The 20,382-nt window shown below is 44.3% G+C and overlaps 1 protein-coding gene across 15 annotated transcripts in view; it reads right to left on the bottom strand.

Annotated features, from left to right (window-relative positions):
• wscd1a (WSC domain sialate O sulfotransferase 1a) overlaps positions 1-20,382 on the bottom strand; it is a 150,618-nt gene that overhangs the window by 47,791 nt on the left and 82,445 nt on the right. For all 15 annotated transcript variants that reach the window (XM_043718493.2, XM_087977372.1, XM_043718497.2 and 12 more), the window contains one exon: positions 3,239-3,353. In XM_043718493.2, the coding sequence (XP_043574428.1) occupies positions 3,239-3,353 (115 nt within the window). The remainder of the gene's footprint in view (positions 1-3,238; positions 3,354-20,382) is intronic.

The raw sequence follows: 20,382 nt of genomic DNA, 5'->3' as shown, positions 1-20,382 counted from the left end.
CATTCAGAAACGTCAAGATCTTACCAAATGATGGATTTTGGATTTGATGTATTATTGTCACATGTACCTAGGTACAGTGAAAAGTTTTGTTTTGCGTGCAGTACAGGCAGATCACAGGGTGAGGAATACAAGGCTATTGTTCCAAGGAAGGTGCACCAAAAGCAAGATCAACATTACATTTGAAATTTGAGTGGTCCATTCAGAAGTTAATATCAGTGGGGGAGAAGACATTCTTGAACCTGTTGGTATGTATGTTTAAGCTTCTGTTTTTTTTTTCAAAACAGGGCTGGAGAGGCCAACTCTAAGGTCTGCCCTTGCTCCTACATTTCTATGCCATTCCATCAAATACATTTTCTAATCACTCAGCCCAATATGAAAAATCCACCACATTCGGGAGGGTTTAAACTAGTTTGGCAGGGGGGCGGGAATCAGAGCCACATGTCTGAGAGGGGGTCTGTTGCAGACGGGACGGTGACAGGATATATTGAATCTATCAGGAAGGTTTCTCATGCGATAAAAGAAAGGGATCGGTTAAAGTGTGTCTGCTTTAATGCAAGGAGTGTCCAAAATAAGAGTGACGAAATTAGAGCATGGATCAGTACTTGGGGCTACGATGTTGTGGCTATAACGGAGATGTGGGTTTCACAGGGGCAGGAATGGTTGCTTGATGTTCCAGGGTTTAGAACGTTTAAAAAGAACAGGAAGGGTGGAAAAAGAGGGGGTGTAGCATTGCCAATCAGAGATTGCATCACAGCTACAGAAACTAAGGTTGTTGAGGAAGGTTTGTCTACTGAGTCAGTATGGGTGGAAGTTAGGAACAGCAAGGGGGATTTCTACAGACCACCCAATAGCAGTAGAGAGATTGAAGATCTCACAGGCGGGCAGATTCTGGAAAAATGCAAAAGTAGCAGGGTTGTTGTTATGGGTGATTTCAACTTTCCCAATATCCACTGGAACTTCCTCAATGCAGATGGTTTGGATGGAGCCGTTTTTGTCAGGTGTGTTCAGGAGGGTTTCCTTACTCAGTATGTAGACAGACCGACGAGGGGAGAGGCCATTTTGGATTTGGTGCTCGGCAACGAGCCAGGACAGGTGTCAGATCTCGCGGTGGGAGAGCACTTTGGTCAAAGTGATCACAACTGCCTCACATTTAGCATAGCACAGCAGGATGAAGGGCTTTTGCCCGAAACGTCGATTTCGAAGCTCCTTGGATGCTGCCTGAACTGCTGTGCTCTTCCAGCACCACTAATCCAGAATCTGCTTTCCTTCATCTGCAGTCATTGTTTTTATCACATTTAACATAGCCTTGGAGAGTAAAAGGTGCAGTTACCGAGGGAAGATATTTAATTGGGGAAAAGGAAATTATGACGCTATCAGACAGGAGTTGGGAAGTACAGACAGGGAGCAATTTTTCCACAGAAAGGACATAGCAGACATGGGAAATGAGAAAGGAGGTTGCTAAGCCGCTGGCGAGAATATTTGCCTCCTCATTCTCCACAGGAGTCGTACCGAAGGATTGGAAGGAGGCAAATGTTGTTCCTCTTTTCAAGAAGGGTAATAGGGAAATCCCTGGAAATTTACAGACCAGTCAGTCTTACATCTGTGATCAGCAAAGTTTTGGAAAGAATTCTGAGGGAAAGGATTTATGACTATTTGGCAAAGCATAGTGTGATTAAAGGCAGTCAGCATGGCTTTGTGAGGGGCAGGTCATGCCTCACAAATCTTATTGAGTTCTCTGAGAAGGTGTCAAGACAGGTCGACGACGGTCGAGCAGTGGATGTGGTGTATATGGACTTCAGCAAGGCATTTGATAGGGTTCCCCATGGTAGGCTCATTCATAAAGTCAGGAAGTATGGGATACAGCGAGATTTGGCTATTTGGATTCAGAATTGGCTGGCTGACAGAAGACAGAGAGTGGCTGTAGATGGAAAGTATTCTGCCTGGAGGACAGTGTTGAGTGGGGTCCCGCAGGGCTCTGTTCTTGGGCCTCTGCTCTTTGTAGTTTTTATAAGTGACTTGGACGAGGAGGTTGAAGGGTGGGTTCGTAAATTTGCAGATGTTGGAAGTGTCGTTGATAGTATAGAGGGCTACTGCAGGCTGCTGCACGACATAGACAGGATGCAGAGCTGGGCTGAGAAATGGCAGATGGAGTTCAACCTGGATAAATGCGAAGTGATGCATTTTGAAAGGTCGAACTAGAATGCTAAATATAGGGCTAAAGACAGGATTCTTGGCAGTGTGGAGGAACAGAGGGATTTGGATGTGCAAGTTAACAGATCTTCAAAGCTGCCACCCAAGTGGATAGGATTGTTAAGAAAGCATATGGTGTTTTGGCTTGCATTAACAGGGGGGTCGAGTTTAAGAGCAGTGAGGTTTTGCTGCAGCTCTACAAGTCCCTGGTGAGACCACACTTTGAATATTGTGTCCAATTCTGGTCACCCTACTATAGGAAAGATACAGACGCTTTGGAGAGGGTGCAAAGAAGGTTTACCAGGACGCTGCCTGGACTGGAGGGCTTGCCTTATGAAGAAAGGCTGAATAAGCTCAGACTTTTCTCTCTGGAGAGAAGGAGGAAGAGAGGAGACCTGATCGAGGTGTACAAAATAATGAGAGGAATGGATACAGTCAATAGCCAGAGACTTTTCCCCAGGGCAGGATTGACTGGAACGAGAAGTCATAGTTTGACGATATTAGGAGGAAGGTATAAAAGGAGACGTCAGAGGTAGGTTCTTTACGCAGAGAGTTGTGAATGCATGGAATGCGTTGCCAGCTGTGGTGGTGGAAGCAGAGTCATTGGGGATATTTAAGCGACTGCTGGACATGCACATGGATAGCAGTGAGTTGAGGGGTGCGTAGGTTAAGTTATTATATTTTACATTAGGATTAAACCTTGGCACAACATCGTGGGCCAGAGGGCCTGTTCTGTGCTGTACTGTTCTGTGTTCTATGAATCACTTTGTTACAATGTGTCTCTAAGTGCTTAACTCCCAATCAGACAGCTGTGACATGAAATTCTTATCTCTTGTTGGAAGAGTACTCATCACTGAAATTTTGAAAGAAGAGGGATCTAAAAACCATTTCAGAAAATATGGCTCACTAACTAATCTAACATCATTTCAGCAGGGTCCAAAACTTAATCACAAAGGGACCAGAATAAGGAAGATATGTGGACACGCCAAAAGAGGCTATAAAACAGATATACAGCCCAGATATGACGGGCAGTGAGACTTTCCCTTACCTTTCTGCGCAACTGTCTTGACATTGTGAAACAGTCATTTTTCGAAAGTCATAAAACACTGCTCCTTTCAGAGCTTTCTCCTTTGATTCATCTCTGAAGCATCCTATGTGAGTGGCTGAAAAACACAACACAGCCATCATTGGTCCTGTATCACATTACACACGACATTTTATCACTGCTTGACAATGTTTCGGATGATTGATTTTCAGCAACAGTACATAACGTACAATTGAAATGTAATGCTGAAACTGAACTCCACCCAACTGTTTGGGTTTTCAGTCCGATTTCACAGAGTCAACCGAGCATTTCTTTTCAATGCTCGCAATTGCCTTATTCAAAGTACTGTTTAATTTTGGTGAATGTAGAAGTTATTAGAGCTGATGAACATGCAATATGGCCTTTCACTGTCAATGAGTTGGATTTTGTTTCCCCAGTGCAATTAATTGGTTTCAGTGCACTTACACTTGGTTACAGCCACAGCTAGCGCCCTCTGCAGGAAATCTAGGTCTTACTCAGCTCCTTAACCAATCAGACTGAAAAAATTTTCAGGAAGGGATAAGAATCACTGTCAGCAATTAGAATATTTAATAGAATATTAAAGCAAATATTTAATAAAATATTTAATCAAAGCAAAATAAACAGCAGGATCAAAAGGCATAATGAAGAGTGAAACACCTTTACTTTTACACTTTAAAAGCTCCAGCAATAAATAACATTCGAAATCTTATCAAAATGTATAAAATCTTGATTGGAAGTGACAGGTGGAATCTGAGCTGATGTTTTCCCTCCTCATGAGAGAAACTAGAATGAAGGACAAAGTTAAAAATTACACAGTACCAGGTTATTGCCCAACAGGTTTATTTGGAAGCACTAGCTTTCGGAGTGCTGCTCCTGAGTCAGGTAGCTAGTGGGGTAAGATCATAGGACACAGAATTGATAGTCCTATGATTCTTCTTCACTGGCTACCTGATGAAGGAGCGGCGCTCTGAAAACTAGTGCTTCCAAATAAACCTGTTCGACTATAACCTAGTGATGTGTGATTTTTAACTTCATCCACCCCCAAGTCCAACACCAGCACTCCCACATCATAGAATGAAGGAAACAGTTTAAAATTAAAAGCTCTCCCAATCAACACTCTCAGTGGGCTGTGAGTCGAATTCTGTTTCTCTGAAAACAGTGTGGTGTGATGGGGGGGTGCAGGGTCATTGAATATTTTTAAAGGCCAGGTTAGATGGTTCTTGGCTGATGTGAGAAAACTGTATAGGTGTTGACAGGAAAGTACAGATAAGGCCATACTTAGATCAGTGATGTCTTTTCAAATGGCAGTGCCAGCTCAACAAGCTTCCTCCTGCTCTGATTTCATGTTTTTGTTGAAAGAATGAGATTCCACGTTTTCAAAGATTAATTTCCAGCACGGAGATTTTTTTTGGCAAAAAGCCAACCACACCATGAAAAGGGTGATATGCTGGCGCAGATTTGTGTGTGTTTAATCTGTATCTATCCGTACAGCAATTTCACAGCATTCATTGCCTTTGGGGGATGAGTCGGATGGCAAGGTGCTGCTTTTATAAAGCTTTAGAAAAAGCTGGACAGAAACTTCCTGATTTTTGTGTTTAACTGGGCAAACGTGGTTGTTGGAACTGGTTGATTAACCTGTTAATAATGGGAAGCATTGTTAGCCTAACTGTTACTTCCAGCATATTTCCACGCGTGAAATATTCCCTCATCAATGTTGGGTATAATGGAATCAAGCTGATGGCTTTAGGTTTCTGAATCTAAAACTGATTCGCCAATAAATTACTTATAATAAGCACATCCACATTGTTTCATTTTGACTGACTTCCATAACTATTTAATATGAAAGAGATTTGGAATGTTCCTGGGCTTTTTATAAAACTTAATTTGAAGAGCAGTAGTCATTTTAATTACATTTTCAATTTAATTGCATGGAGCTAAATCAGCCAAATCCTAATAAGTAATTTTATGATGATATTGCTACTTCTTCACAATAATCTGGATTTACAGAAGACTGATGATGTAATTCATATCTTCCTTTGTGAGACTAGGAGAAAGTGAGGACTGCAGATGCTGGAGATCAGAGCTGAAAAATGTGTTGCTGGAAAAGAGCAGCAGGTCAGGCAGCATCCAAGGAGCAGGAGAATCGACGTTTCGGGCATAAGCCCTTCTTATGAAACTGGCACATACTTTGTAAGAAATATCTTCAAAGACACAGAACAACGGATATCTAAAAATGAAACTGAACATACAGATAGAGGGCTAGATTTTCTGCCACTTAACTTTTCCATCCAAAAGTAGTATTTGAAGGCAGGAGACGTTGAAAATAACAGTGTGATCTTCCCTTTACGTGTCTCCTCGCAAACCTCCCCAACACCACCACCAAGGTCCAGCACATGAAGATGAGTTAGAGTCATAGAGTCATAGAAATGTACAGCATGGAAACAGACCCTTCGGTCCAACTCATCCATGCCGACCAGATATCCCAACCCAATCTAGTCCCACCTGCCAGCACCCAGCCCATATTCCTCCAAACCCTTCTTATTCATAAACCCATCCAGATGCCTTTTAAATGTTGCAATTGTACCAGCCTCCACCACTTCCTCTGGCAGCTCATTCCATACACGTACCACCCTCTGAATGAAAAAGTTGGCCCTTAGGTCTCTTCTTTATCTTTCCCCTCGCACCCTAAACCTAGGCCCTCTATTTCTGGACTCGCCCAGTCCGAGGAAAAGACTTTGTCTATTTATTCTATCCATGCCCCTCATGATTTTGTAAACCCCTAGAAGGTCACCTCTCAGTCTCCGACGCTCCAGGGAAAACAGCCCCAGCCTGTTCACTCCTCTCCCTATAGCTCAAATCATCCAAACCTGGCAACATCCTTGTAAATCTTTTCTGAACCCTTTCAAGTTTCACAACATCTTTCCAATAGGAAGGAGACCAGAATTGCACGCAATATTCCCAAGTGGCCTAACCAATGTCCTTTACAGTTGCAACATGACCTCCCAACTCCTGTACTCAATACTCTGACCAATAAAGGAAAGCATACCAAACGCCTTCTTCACTATCCTATCTACCTGCGATTCCACCTTCTAGGAGTTATGAACCTGCACTCCAAGGTCTCTTTGTTCAGCAATACTCCCTTGGACCTTACCATTAATTGTATAAGTCCTGCTAAGATTTGCTTTCCCAAAATGCAGTATCTCATACTTATCTGAATTAAACTCTATCTGCCACTCCTCAGCCCACTGGCCCATCTGATCAAGATCCCATTGTAATCTGAGGTAACCTTCTTGTCTGTCCACTATACTTCCAATTTTGGTGTCATCTGCAAACTTACTAACTGTACCTCTTATGCTCACACCCAAATCATTCATATAAATGACAAAAAGTAGAGGACCCAGCACCGATCCTTGTGGCACTCCATTGGTCATCAGCCCCCAGTCTGAAAAACAACCCTCCACCACCACCGTCTGTCTTCTTTTTTTTTAGCCAGTTTTGTATCCAAATGGCCAGTTCTCCCTGTATTCCATGAGATCTAACCTTGCTAATCAGTCTTCCATGGGGAACCTTGTCGAACGCCTTACTGAAGTCCATATAGATCACATCTACCACACTGTCCTCATCAACCCTCTTTGTTACTTCTTCAAAAAAGTCAATCAAGTTTGTGAGACATGATTTCCCATGCACAAAGCCAAGTTGACTATCCCGAATCAGTCCTTGCCTTTCCAAATACATGTACATCCTGTCCCTCAGGATTGTCTCCAACAACCTGCCCACCACCAATGTCAGGATCACTGGTCTATAGTTCCTTGGCTTGTCCTTGCCACCTTTCTTAAACAGTGGCACATCGTTAGCCAATCTTCTATCTTCTGGCACCTCACCTGTGACTGGAGGGTTGGCAAGGCATCAGGCATTCCAACTGCAACTTAAGCTTATTGCGGTCCTTATGTGTCTAGTTAATGATCACTTAAGGACCTCATCTGACCTTTGCTGTAGGGAAAGGTGGAGGCAATGTGAGGAGTCCATCAGCTTTCACTGAGCTAGGTACTGCTGGGCAAGAGAGGGAGGCACTTCCTTTGAGGGAACCTGTATCCATTGGAGTATACCCTCCAACATCATAGCTTTTATCTCACATACCACACACACACAAACCAGAATCCTAAACCTACCTTTAACTCCAGGCTTTCTCAAACCATGTGGACTCTGGCTGGAGCCCGAGCTGTTGCCATAGCTCAGTCCTGGCCATACTGAAACTACAAAGCTGCTGGCCAATCTGATGAGCCAACCCCACAACGATGAGAGTGGAGACCTCACTCAGAGTAGTTAAGGCTATACACAGCTTAATATCGTTGTGGGGTAGCTGGCTTTCAGGTGGATGAACTGACAACTGACATTTTGGCATGGAATAAGCCACCATGTGAAATCCAGCCCTTTGCATTCCTCAACTGAAAGGTGTATAAGTAAGTCCTGAATATGATCACATTTTGAAAGTCAGTACAAGTGGCAATGCAGCAGAAAACTACCAGAGCAATAACACATCATGAGACACAGGCTCATGTGTACATACTTTATGATTCCAAGTGCTAACCGGCAAACAGATGCTTTCCTATATATTCAAAATGTTTTTAAATTATTGTAGTTTCATCTGGGGAACAAATACGCTAAAACTAAATGGCTTAAAAATAGCTCACATTTGTGTAATGCCTTTCGCTATCTTGGAATATTCTTTCAGTCAATGAGCAGCTTAGCAGTATTGTAATGTAGGTAACAGTCAAGATATGTACAGCAATCTCCAACAAACAGCAATGTCAGTTTAATCAGTCAATTGATTTAGTTTGAGGAATAAACATTAGTCAGGACATTGGAGTGAACCCTCCTGATCTTCACTGAAATGGGATATATTGATGCTTTACTACAGCAGTTGTCAAAATCATGTCATAGAAATGTTTCAAATATTTACCACTAATATTGTACAACACAACACCCAGTAAAGAGGACAATAAATAAAACAATCATCAAAGCAGTCATCAACTTTAAAATGTCTGAACTGTGTTCAGTTTCATTTTGATTCTATTCTCTACTCCCTCCTCCACTAAGAAGGAGTTTCATTAATGTGCAAGTACTCAGCGTTATTAGAATTATGCTTAGATGCAGGGCTTGTCTTGGGATGACCTGTTTTGAATATGTCCTATGTTCTTTCACTTTGCTTGGCAATTTATCTCACACCATCCCTGAAAGACTTTCTATTCATTTTGGGTGATGAATGACCCCCTTTCTCTTAATCAAAGATTAAACTGCACATAATGATTACACTTCAAATACATATGCCTCTTAAGTGAGAAATTATGGACAATAATTGTATTAGTGTTTCAGCATAAACAGTGAGCTTAACACTCAGTCATATTTTGAATATTATTTTCATGGTCAATAAATATTACAATGAAACACATTTTCCTTTTGACTCTTGCTTTATTACTTGAAGAGCAACTCTGAATTTACAAAACAAATCAGCTACGACAAAAGCTCAGTTTCTTCCCTGCTGTGTCTTCCCTCAGATTATGATTACAAAGGCACAGGCAATGTTAATTTGTGGGCAGAAAAGTGGCTTCCCCTCCAAAGGAGGTTAATGCTGTGCAGTTGCTCTCTTGAAGTGCACCTTTCATGTGAACCTAATTTGTACGATGCATTTTAAATGTCAACAGGGCAAAATGACAAATTGTTATACCATTTAGCAAATTAGTATGAGTTAAAGGCTTATTAAAGATAATTAAAAAGCAATCAAGAAGCTTTTAATTTGCTGCAGTGAATGTCAATTAGTTCAGTAAATCTATCACCAATGAATACGTCTACCATTCTAGCTGTTGAGTGCAGTGGTTAACACTCTGAGGCACTGTTTCAATTATAGAATGCAATCTGACACATGATTTTTGGAAATGAATGAACGTGTTCATAACCAATAACTCAATTAATTAATGGATAATATCATGGCGTCTAAAATGTAAGTAGTAATATGAAAAAAGGACATGAAAAGCCATACAATGTCCAGACAGTGGCAGTAGTTATATTCACTGCTTATAATTAATGACTACTTGCAGACAATGAGATACAGCTGTCACAGCATGATGCAGTAATGGAGACTCCATCCCTTATTAGTCCACTGCTGCAAAATACCAGGACATGGTTTTCCTTTGTTAAAGGTAACGTGTGGCTGTTGTTGCTGTCACGCCTCCCTGGGGTAATACATTCAAACTCAAGCCCTGCTTATTCCCAGTGTCGTCACAAATGTGAGAATTTGATTAAACCACTAAATTTCCCAATTCTACCCAACTGCCTAATTCAGGTTAAAAAAAAGCACACGAGTTTTTTTTAATCATTAACAAGGAAATTACTATTTATTGTAATCAAACAGTTTTTAACCATTGGCATGCAAAAAACTTGAATTGCTAACTTGTAACTCCATAATTTAAACTCGATCCTGTTGTGTGTGTTTGTATCCATATGGGAATTTTAACAAAGAGACAAGACAAACAGTACATGTGAAAAAGGAACAAAAAAAAGCGAGGCACAGTTCTGGCACCAATCCGGATCACAGAACAAAACAGAAATTTATCATCATGTGTACTTTTACATGAAAAATACAGGGAAAAGTTTTATAAGTCACCCTACCACTGTGCCTGCATTAATGACATAAGTCATATATAATAATAAAAATACTAAAATTAAGACAAAGTTTGTCACAGTTCAGTTAACGGCTCCTAGGGTCAGGGAAATCCAATTACAGGCATCAATGAGTCGTTTTCCTTCAGTTCTGTTCAATTCCTTTTGACTCTTTGAAGAGAACATGAGATTGTGGATATATCAATTCTCAATTATCCATTCACTGGTAGCAGATTCATTCTTTGCGTTTCTGAAGGTGGTTACTGTTTTCACTTCTTAATGAGGGACTGAGCCATTTTATTAGAAAATAGTCAGTTAAAACAGCTACCAGGAGATTTTCTGTTAATTCTCCACACAGGAAGGAGAGAGCGAGAATGAGAAAGCGAGGGAGAGAGGGAGAGAGAGAGAGAGAGAGAGAGAGAGAGAGAGAGAGAGAGATACAGGTGTTTGCTTTTTGTAGGTGAGATGTTTCTCCTGTATTGTCCACATACAAGTCTGGAGCCATTTGCTCAAAGACCAATCAAGTTGTTGCTACTATACTAACCCCTCCTAAACCTACACACACACACACACACACACACCCCACTCTCTCACACTCGAGGTGTCTCACACTCGAGGTGTCCAGCATCCTCTCCCACTACTTGAGTAAGGCAACATTGTACGCACAACTCACAATGAGTTCCTTGTTCCAGTTTTAAAACAGCATGTTTTCCCATTTTTTACTTCACAGTCCCAAAAATAAAATTTGTCTTTTCATTGGTCCAAAAATGAAAGCACTTGTCTTAGGACTAAACTTCATGAGTTATTTTTAAAGGTGGGAACATGCATTGATTTTGAAAACCAAAAGTAGAAATCATGATCTGTTGCATTTGGCATACCCAACAGTTCATTTTGTCCCCCACGACTGCTACTATCCACTCCCCACCTCATCCCCCAAGTCAGCATCTTAAAGAATACAACACATTGATTTACTACAGCACAGAGTGGGATTTCCAGTTGGAAATTGCAAGCAGTTCTTGCTTTCGCACTTAAGACAGCCCAAGACAGCATGTTGTTGAATGAGAATCGGCAGAATCAGTAAATTGTGCAGATCCAAATGCTAGGAAAAAGTGAGGACGGCAGATGCTGGAGATCAGAATCGAGAGTGTGTTGCTAGGAAAGCACAGCAGGTCAGGCAGCATCCAAGGAGCCGGAGAATCGATGTTTTGTGCATAAGCCTTTCATCAGGAATTTCATCAGGATTCCTGATGAAGGGATTATGCTCAAAACGTCGATTCTCCTGCTCCTCAGATGCTGTCAGATCTAAATGCTGCCATCATTTTCCAAAATACCAATGTTCTTAAAGATGCCTCAGCCTCTGAATCCACCCCTCTGCTCAAATATTGAAATTATCTTTAAAAAGCTGTATGTTTTTGGTTCATTTTCAAATTCTGTCCACATATTACAGTAGCTTGAGCCAATTTCTGAAAGGTTAGAGACTCCACTGCTAATATATGGTAAGAGATGTTTCAGGTATCTGAGTCAAATATGATTTCTTTCACCAATTCGCATTTGCAAGCTGAACTGATATGGAGAATTAAAATTTATTTTTAAATTCCATGACCCTGAAGGTCCTTGGGCAGTGATTCTGGCTCTCATGTCAGGATTGTGTTTCCCAGAGTCCTCAGTACAGTCATCACTGGAGAATACAGAGCCATCTACAGAAAGCCTGCCAAATTTTAAATGGGGTAGACATCATCCACAATATCTGTGGAACACACAAGCAAATTATTATTATTTTTTAAAAGATATGATCACCTGTTCCTGGCATTTGTTTTTTGGGTTCTGCTGCAAAGGTCCTGGCATTGAAAGTCTGGTAAAGGATGGAAAAAAACACCTTTGAATCAAAGTCATGAGGAGCTACAAGAAAGAGAGAGAAGATAGCCATGGATGCAAATGCCAACTCTAATGGTCATGCATACAAACTGCATGCCAGATTTTAGCAGACTGTGAATGTAAGAGGAAGCAGCCTCCTGAAGAAAGATTATGTATGTCTGTTTTGTTTTAACCCTTCCTTCTTTAGATTGCTCATGATAAATAAACATGAAACAGCTTCGAGTTCCTTCTGGCCCTCATCTTCGCAAAATTTATTGAATATTTTTCTCCCAGCAAACAGTCCCCATCATATTGTGACAATACTATGGCTTTAAGAGATTTTTGTTGTGCTTTTTTTTTGAAGAGGGGTTTTAAGTAGAGGTGAAAAGCTGCCTACACAGAGCTATTAAACAGTTTGGGAAGTCTTTTTTAAAAGCAAGAATAATAGAAGCAGGCTGAATGGGTATGATCAAGCTCTCACAGAACCAGGAGTTTTAGTTTTTTTTAGTTTTTCAATAGCAGCAGTAGTTGCTGAGTTTGGAAGCTACTATACTCGCCTCCCTACTACACACTCTCAGTGATTCTTGATGGAGGGTTTATGCCCGAAACGTCGACTCTCCTGCTCCTCAGATGTGCCCGATCTGCTGTGCTTTTCCAGCACTACACTCTCGATCTCCAGCATCTGCAGTCCTCACTTTCTCCACACTCTCTCAGAATCTTCTTTTGGTATTTTTCTGTTGCTGGAGTTGCATGGGAGGTAAGCTGTTTTTCTGAATTTGCATTTTGCCAAGGGGGTATTTAAGGGATGTTACCATTTTGGAACAGTTACTGTTTACCAGTTGAATAATCTATTATTCTGTTAAGTTTTCCAATATGTCATTCCAATTTCCTCTTTCCTTTGTTGGATTTTAACTCTAGTGTATGAATAAAACGGGTTTTGCTTCAAATCAGATAGTTTGACCAATTGAATTGCTTCTAGAATGCTACACCAGGCACGTTCCTTTAAAATATGAAAAACGTAGGGTCAAAACCATCTTCGTAATAGTTTTTGAGGGGGTCTGGTCTGGTCCACAACAATATGTTAGCCCCATATGTCATCTTACTCATTATGTGTGGCACGCTGAGAGTGGGAAATTCCTGCAGAATATAACTGATACCAGGCACTAGCAATCAGAATCAGATTCTCTTCTCTTCTCTCAGTTAGCGAGCCTGGACTGTAGATCATACTCATTCAATTGTTGAAAGGACAATTCTGGCAGAAAATCAGTATCGAAGCAGACTCAGGTTTGAGGTCCATGAGAGCGATGGTTGCAGAACTTTGCAGGGGTTTGTGTTAGCTTCAGCTCAGCATCCCCATAAAACTGGCTTGGTTAACAAGGCCTGAGTTTCCACACAGAAAATCGCTGTCACATCCATAAGCCACCAATCAGCCAAAATAGTGGCAAACATGTTCATCAGGCTGCATTACATGGTGAGTCAGCACCTTAATATTGAGACAAAACAGTGGCAGAGAAGGAAAGGAAAGAAATTGGTTGAAAAGAAAGATTGGGCAGATTTCACAGATCTTATTGGCACCATCCAGTGTGTTTTTTGCAGATTACTGCTTTGTTCTTGAAAGAGTCCACACCGTTGATGTTCCAGGATTACACCACCTGGCCTGCTCCAGGTCCTTTGATGTCTGGTCACCCATCCACTCTGGTCATGTTGATGCACAAAAAATGCAGCTTGGGAAAGATCAATTTCAGTGCCCCTCAGCCAACTCTTCAAACAGCAAAGTTACGGCACATCTTTGGCCAACCCTGGATTTACAGAATTTGAGGATGACATTTACTCAGAACCATGGGGTTTCAGCCATATGGCGGAATAGCCTTGTTCTCAACCTGTGCATCTTTGGGTAGAAAGGGCAGGCTATCCGACAAGGTAGGTAAGTGGACCCAGGTTGCAGAATCCTTCTCTACCATTGTTGTGCCTCATTATTAAGGTGCTTTGACCCACAACATGAACACGCTTGTCGCCATTTTGAATGATTAGTAACGAGCTTCTCTCAGTCATTAATGTCAATGCTGCTAAACTTTAAGGAAAACATCAGAGAAAACAACAGCCCGATGGAGAAAATTTTCTTCAGCTATTCAGCACGGTGTCCAATGCATCAAAGTTTACTCTGAGTTTCACTGATTTTGTGAATGACTGTCGTGTTTGTCTGATGATTCTCCCAGTGAATCTGGAAAAATTTGTACCGCATACAGCTCACAACTTCAAGTTCATACATTAACACCACAGGACATTCCCAGGTTTGGCAATACACGTTAAGCCCGGTTTTGGGACTCTAGTGATGTCCATACACACCATCTAGTCTTCAAATGGATCTCATTATGTCAGTGCTCAAATTTTGTCATAGGAAATATGGATTTTACAAGCCAGAGCTGGAAATGATAGCTGTGATCTCCCAATCCCACCCAAAAAGACATGACTGGATTGTGCTCATTAGACAATTACTTGTGTTAAAGTTAGTCTTCCATCTCTATGAGGCAGGGTGTGTCATCTCCAACACCTGTTGCTGGCAGTTCTTCAGTCCCAGCAGCCAGGGGATGTAGGCAGTCATTTTCTACTGGAGCTGAGTCCTCTGGAAGGCACGAGGTGCCTGAGTAGAAAGGCCTCCCCACCTTGAGGTTATCCAACATCCAGTCGTTGCTGTAACAATTCCAGTGGCAGTGAACATGCATTTGCACTGTTTAAAGAGTTAATGCTGAAGACTGCATTAAGCTCCATCTAATGTCATAAGGAGTTGGATGTGGAAAGGTACAGCAGATTAGAACATACAGGGTTTTTTATTTGAAAACTTACCCTTCTAGTTCCTGTCATTACCGTGACTTTGGTATTCTTGCAAATGTCCTGACAAGTGCAAGACAAAACCTGAGTGACAGTTGAAGCTAGAAGCTTCATGCTCCTAATATAGATCTGATTGTGACAGGTAACAAGAACCAGCAACAATCTAGAAAGGTTAAGCAAGTGGGCAAAAACTCAGCATATGGAATATAAAGTGGGAAAATGTGAGGTTCTGCACTTTGATAAAAAGAATAGAAAAACTGAATGGGAAAGATTACAGAAAGTTACAGCACAGAGGAGTTTCGGAGTCTTTCTGCATGAATCATAAAAATCTAGCCTCCAAGTTCAGCGGGTAATGGGGAAGGCAGAAGGACGGTAGGCATTTATTTCAAAGGGAATGGAGACTAAAAGTAGGGAAGTCTTGCTAAAACTATTCAAGGCACCAGATAAAAACAAGGACTGCAGTTGCTGGAAACCAGAGTCTAGATTAGAGTGGTACTGGAAAAGCACAGCAGGTCAGGCAGCATCCGAAGAGCAGGGAAATCGACGTTTCGGGCAAAAGCCCTTCATCAGGAATTCCTGATGAAGGGCGTTTGCCCGAAACATCGATTTTCCTGCTCCTCGGATGCTGCCTGACCTGCTGTGCTTTTCCAGCATCACTCTAATCTATACAAGGCACCAGCTGAACCAGGTAAAAACAATGACTGCAGATGCTGGAAACCAGATTCTGGATCAGTGATGTTGGAAGAGCACAGCAATTCAGGCAGCATCCGAGGACAGGCAAAATCGACGTTTCGGGCAAACACCCTTCATCAGGAATAAAGGCAGAGAGCCTGAAGCATGGAGAGATAAGCTAGAGGAGGGTGGGGGTGGGGATAGAGTAGCATAGAGTACAATAGGTCAGTGGGGGAGGAGATGAAGGTGATAGGTCAGGGAGGAGAGGGTGGAGTGGATAGGTGGAAAAGGAGCTGGGCAGGTCGGACAAGTCCGGACAAGTCAAGGGGACAATTTTGCTGGAGGTTAGAAACTAGGATGAAGTGGGGGAAGGGGAAATGAGGAAACTGTTGAAATCCACATTGATGCCCTGGGGTTGAAGTGTTCCGAGGCGGAAGATGAGGCATTCTTCTTCCATGCGTCTGATGGTGAGGGAGCGGCAGTGGAGGAGGCCCAGCACCTCCATATCCTCGGCAGAGTGGGAGGGGGAGTTGAAATGTTGAGCCACGGGGCGGTTTGGTTGATTGGTGCGGGTGTCTCGGAGATGTTCCCTAAAGCGCTTTGCTAGGAGGCGCCCAGTCTCCCCAATGTAGAGGAGACCGCATCGGGAGCAACGGATACAATAAATGATATTAGTGGATGTGCAGGTAAAACTTTGATGGATGTGGAAGGCTCCTTTAGGGCCTTGGATGGAGGTGAGGGAGGAGGTGTGGGCACAGGTTTTACAGTTCCTGCGGTGGCAGGGGAAAGTGCCAGGATGGGAGGGTGGGTTGTAGGGGGGCGTGGACCTGACCAGGTAGTCACGGAGGGAACGGTCTTTGCGGAAGGCGGAGAGGGGTGGGGAGGGAAATATATCACAGGTGGTGGGGTCCGTTTGGAGGTGGTGGAAATGTCGGCGGATGATTTGGTTTATGTGAAGGTTGGTAGGGTGGAAGGTGAGAACCAGGGGCGTTCTGTCCTTGTTGCGGTTGGAGGGGTTGGGTCTGAGGGCGGAGGTGCGGGATGTGGACAAGATGCGTTGGAGGGCATCTTTAACCACGTGGGAAGGGAAATTGCGGTCTCTAAAGAAGGAGGCCATCTGGTGTGTTCTATGGTGGAACTGCTCCTCCTGGGAGCAGATACGGCGGAGGCGGAGGAATTGGGAATACGGGATGGCATTTTTGCAAGAGGTAGGGTGGGAAGAGGTGTAATCCAGGTAGCTGTGGGAGTCGGTGGGTTTGTAGAAAATGTCAGTGTCAAGTCGGTCATCACTGATGGAGATGGAGAGGTCCAGGAAGGGGAGGGAGGTTTCAGAGATGGTCCAGGTAAATTTAAGGTCAGGGTGGAATGTGTTGGTGAAGTTGATGAATTGCTCAACCTCCTCGCGGGAGCACGAGGTGGCGCCAATGCAGTCATCAATGTAGTGGAGGAAGAGGTGGGGAGTGGTGCCGGTGTAATTATGGAAGATCAACTGCTCTACGTAGCCAACAAAGAGACAGGCATAGCTGGGGCCCATACGTGTGCCCATGGCTACCCCTTTGGTCTGGAGGAAGTGGGAGGATTCAAAGGAGAAATTGTTAAGGGTGAGGACCAGTTCGGCCAAACGAATGAGAGTGTCGGTGGAGGGGTACTGTTGGGAACGTCTGTTGAGGAAAAAACGGAGGGCTTGGAGGCCCTGGTCATGGCGGATGGAGGTGTAGAGGGATTGGATATCCATGGTGAAGATGAGGCGTTGGGGGCTGGGAAAACGGAAGTCTTGGAGGAGGTGGAGGGCGTGGGTGGTGTCTCGAACGTATGTGGGGAGTTCCTGGACTAGGGGGGATAGGACAGTGTCGAGGTAGGTAGAGATGAGTTCAGTGGGGCAGGAGCATGCTGAGACAATGGGTCGGCCAGGATGGTCAGGCTTGTGGATCTTGGGAAGGAGGTAGAACCGGGCAGTGCGGGGTTCCCGGACTATGAGGTTGGAAGCTGTGGGTGGGAGATCTCCTGAGGTGATGAGGTTCTGTATGGTCTGGGAGATGATGGTTTGGTGATGGAGGGTGAGGTCATGGCCAAGGGGGCGATAGGAAGAGGTGTCCTCGAGTTGGCGTTTGGCTTCAGCGATGTAGCGGTCAGTGCGCCAGACTACCACTGCACCCCCATCATGGCCACTCCCACAGCCACATCCGGCGCTCACATCATCGCCGATGCCACACGCTCAGTGACTTCCGCCACCCTTACTGCCGTGGTCACCACCACTTCCGCCCCCACCAGCGCCACTCACCTGCATTCTGCTGACACGCCCCCCACAGGTCCCACTGTCACTATCCCCACCCCCCAGAACCCCGAGGGGAACACTACCCCTGCTCATGACTCTACCCCCATTCCCCCCACCATCATATCCACTCCAGGTACTGGCTCCGACCCCACTCCCAGCTCCACACCCACACCAGATCCCAGCTCCCAGCCCTGCCGAGTTTTCACCATCCCTCCAGACCTCCCCCTCACTGAGGACGAACGATTAGTCCTCAGCAAAGGACTCACCTTCGTCCCCCTCCGTCCACGCATCAATGAATTTAATACACGCCGTGACATCGAACAATTCTTCCGTCGCCTCCGCCTCCGAGCTTACTTTCACAATCAGGATTCCCGCCCATCTTCCGAGGACCCCTTCGCCCACCTCCAATACACTGCATCCACCTGGACACCCCGCGCTGGCCTATTACCTGCCCTCGACCTCTTCATTTCCAACTGCCGCCGGGACATTAACCGCCTCAACCTGTCGACCCCCCTCCCCCACTCCAACCTCTCACCCTCACAACGCGCAGCCCTCCACTTCCTCTGCTCCAATCCTGATCTCACCATTAAGCCAGCGGACAAAGGGGGTGCAGTGGTATTCTGGCGCACTGACCTCTACATCGCTGAAGCCAAACGCCAACTCGAGGACACCTCTTCCTCGAGGGGTTAAAGATGCCCTCCAACACATCTCGTCCACATCCCGCACCTCCGCCCTCAGACCCAACCCCTCCAACCGCAACAAGGACAGAACGCCCCTGGTTCTCACCTTCCACCCTACCAACCTTCGCATAAACCAAATCATCCGCCGACATTTCCGCCACCTCCAAATGGACCCCACCACCTGTGATATATTTCCCTCCCCACCCCTCTCCGCCTTCCGCAAAGCCCGTTCCCTCCGTGACTACCTGGTCAGGTCCACGCCCCCCTACGACCCACTCTCCAATCCTGGCACTTTCCCCTGCCACCGCAGGAACTGTAAGACCTGTGCCCACACCTCCTCCCTCACCTCCATCCAAGGCCCTAAAGGAGCCTTCCACATCCATCAAAGTTTTACCTGCACATCCACTAATATCATTTATTGTATCCGTTGCTCCCGATGCGGTCTCCTCTACATTGGGGAGACTGGGCGCCTCCTAGCAGAGCGCTTTAGGGAACATCTCCGAGACACCCGCACCAATCAACCAAACCGCCCCGTGGCTCAACATTTCACCTCCCCCTCCCACTCTGCCGAGGATATGCAGGTGCTGGTCTCTCCTCCACCGCCGCTCCCTCACCACCAGATGCATGGAAGAAGAACGTCTCATCTTCCGCCTCGGAACACTTCAACCCCAGGGCATCAATGTGGATTTCAACAGTTTCCTCATTTCCCCTTCCCCCACTTCATCCTAGTTTCTAACCTCCAGCAAAATTGTCCCCTTGACTTGTCCGGACTTGTCCGACCTGCCCAGCTCCTTTTCCACCTATCCACTCCACCCTCTCCTCCCTGACCTATCACCTTCATCTCCTCCCCCACTGACCTATTGTACTCTATGCTACTCTATCCCCACCCCCACCCTCCTCTAGCTTATCTCTCCACGCTTCAGGCTCTCTGCCTTTATTCCTGATGAAGGGCTTTTGCCCGAAACGTCGATTTTGCTTGTCCTCGGATGCTGCCTGAATTGCTGTGCTCTTCCAGCACCACTGATCCAGAACCAGCTAAACCACACCATGCATACTGTGAACAATTCTGGTCCTCCTATGTAAAATATACTGGCATTTGAGGAAGTTCAGAGAAGTTCACTAGGTTAATCCAAAGTATGGAGGAATATTCTTATGGGAAGGGACTGAGAAAGTTGGGCCTGTGCTCATTGGAGTTTAAGAATAAGTACAAAATTTAATAAAACACACAAGATTCTTCGGAGATTTGACAAGGTAGATGTAGAAAGGTTGTTTCCATTTCTGGGAGAATCTCAGGGCCAGAGAGCATAATCTCAGAGTAAGGGACCATTTAAGACAGCGACAAGGTCAAATTTCTTCTCTCAGAGAGTACTGAATATATGGAATTCTTTATCACCGACAGCTGCCAAGGTTGTGTTGTTAAGTATAAAGTTAACACAGTCTTACCAAACCATAGGACTGCTCTCTTTAGAGACAACTGACGGTTTATTAACCTGAAGCTTACACACCTCAAGCGGGGAGAGTTTAAGGAGAGAATCCTTCAGGGTAACCTCTGCCAGTGTACGAATTGAATCCATGTCTACGTCACAAGCCAGTCATTCAGCCAACTGAGCTAATCAACCAAAAGAATATTCAAGGCTGAGATAGAAAGGTTTGTAGTTAGTAGGGGATTCTAGGGTTATGGGGCTAAGGCAGGAAAGGGTAGTTGAAGATTATCAGATCAGCACAATCTCATTGAATGGTGGAGCAGACTCTTTGGGCCAACTGTCATATGCTCTCAGTTGATGACAGACTGCATCTGCGCTCTCTCCATCACCTAGTGGTGGTGTTCACAACAACCATCCTCACATATCTTTTATTCACAATATGTGTTATTCCTTCAAAACATTCTGACAAATTGGTTCAGCATTATTTTCCTTCCATGATAGATATGCTGACACTTCCAGATTACCTTTAGTTTTTCCAAGCAACTAGTTATAACCTCCTTAATGATTGATTCTAACATCTATCCCATGACAGATGCCAACAAACTGGCATAAAGTTTCTTGTTTTCAGCTTCACTCCCTTCTTGAATAGAGGCAGCACATTTGCTATTTTCCATTCTAATAGAACCTTTCCATAATCTAACAAATTTTGGAAATTTAACACCAGTGCATCCATCA

Source organism: Chiloscyllium plagiosum, unplaced genomic scaffold, assembly GCF_037043375.1.
Source record: "Chiloscyllium plagiosum isolate Xiang-an unplaced genomic scaffold, Cpla_swu_hap1 HiC_scaffold_31, whole genome shotgun sequence".
NCBI classification, from domain to species: domain Eukaryota; kingdom Metazoa; phylum Chordata; class Chondrichthyes; order Orectolobiformes; family Hemiscylliidae; genus Chiloscyllium; species Chiloscyllium plagiosum.
The sequence above is the reverse complement of the archived record's forward strand: the minus strand, read 5'-3'. Positions and strand labels throughout refer to the sequence as shown.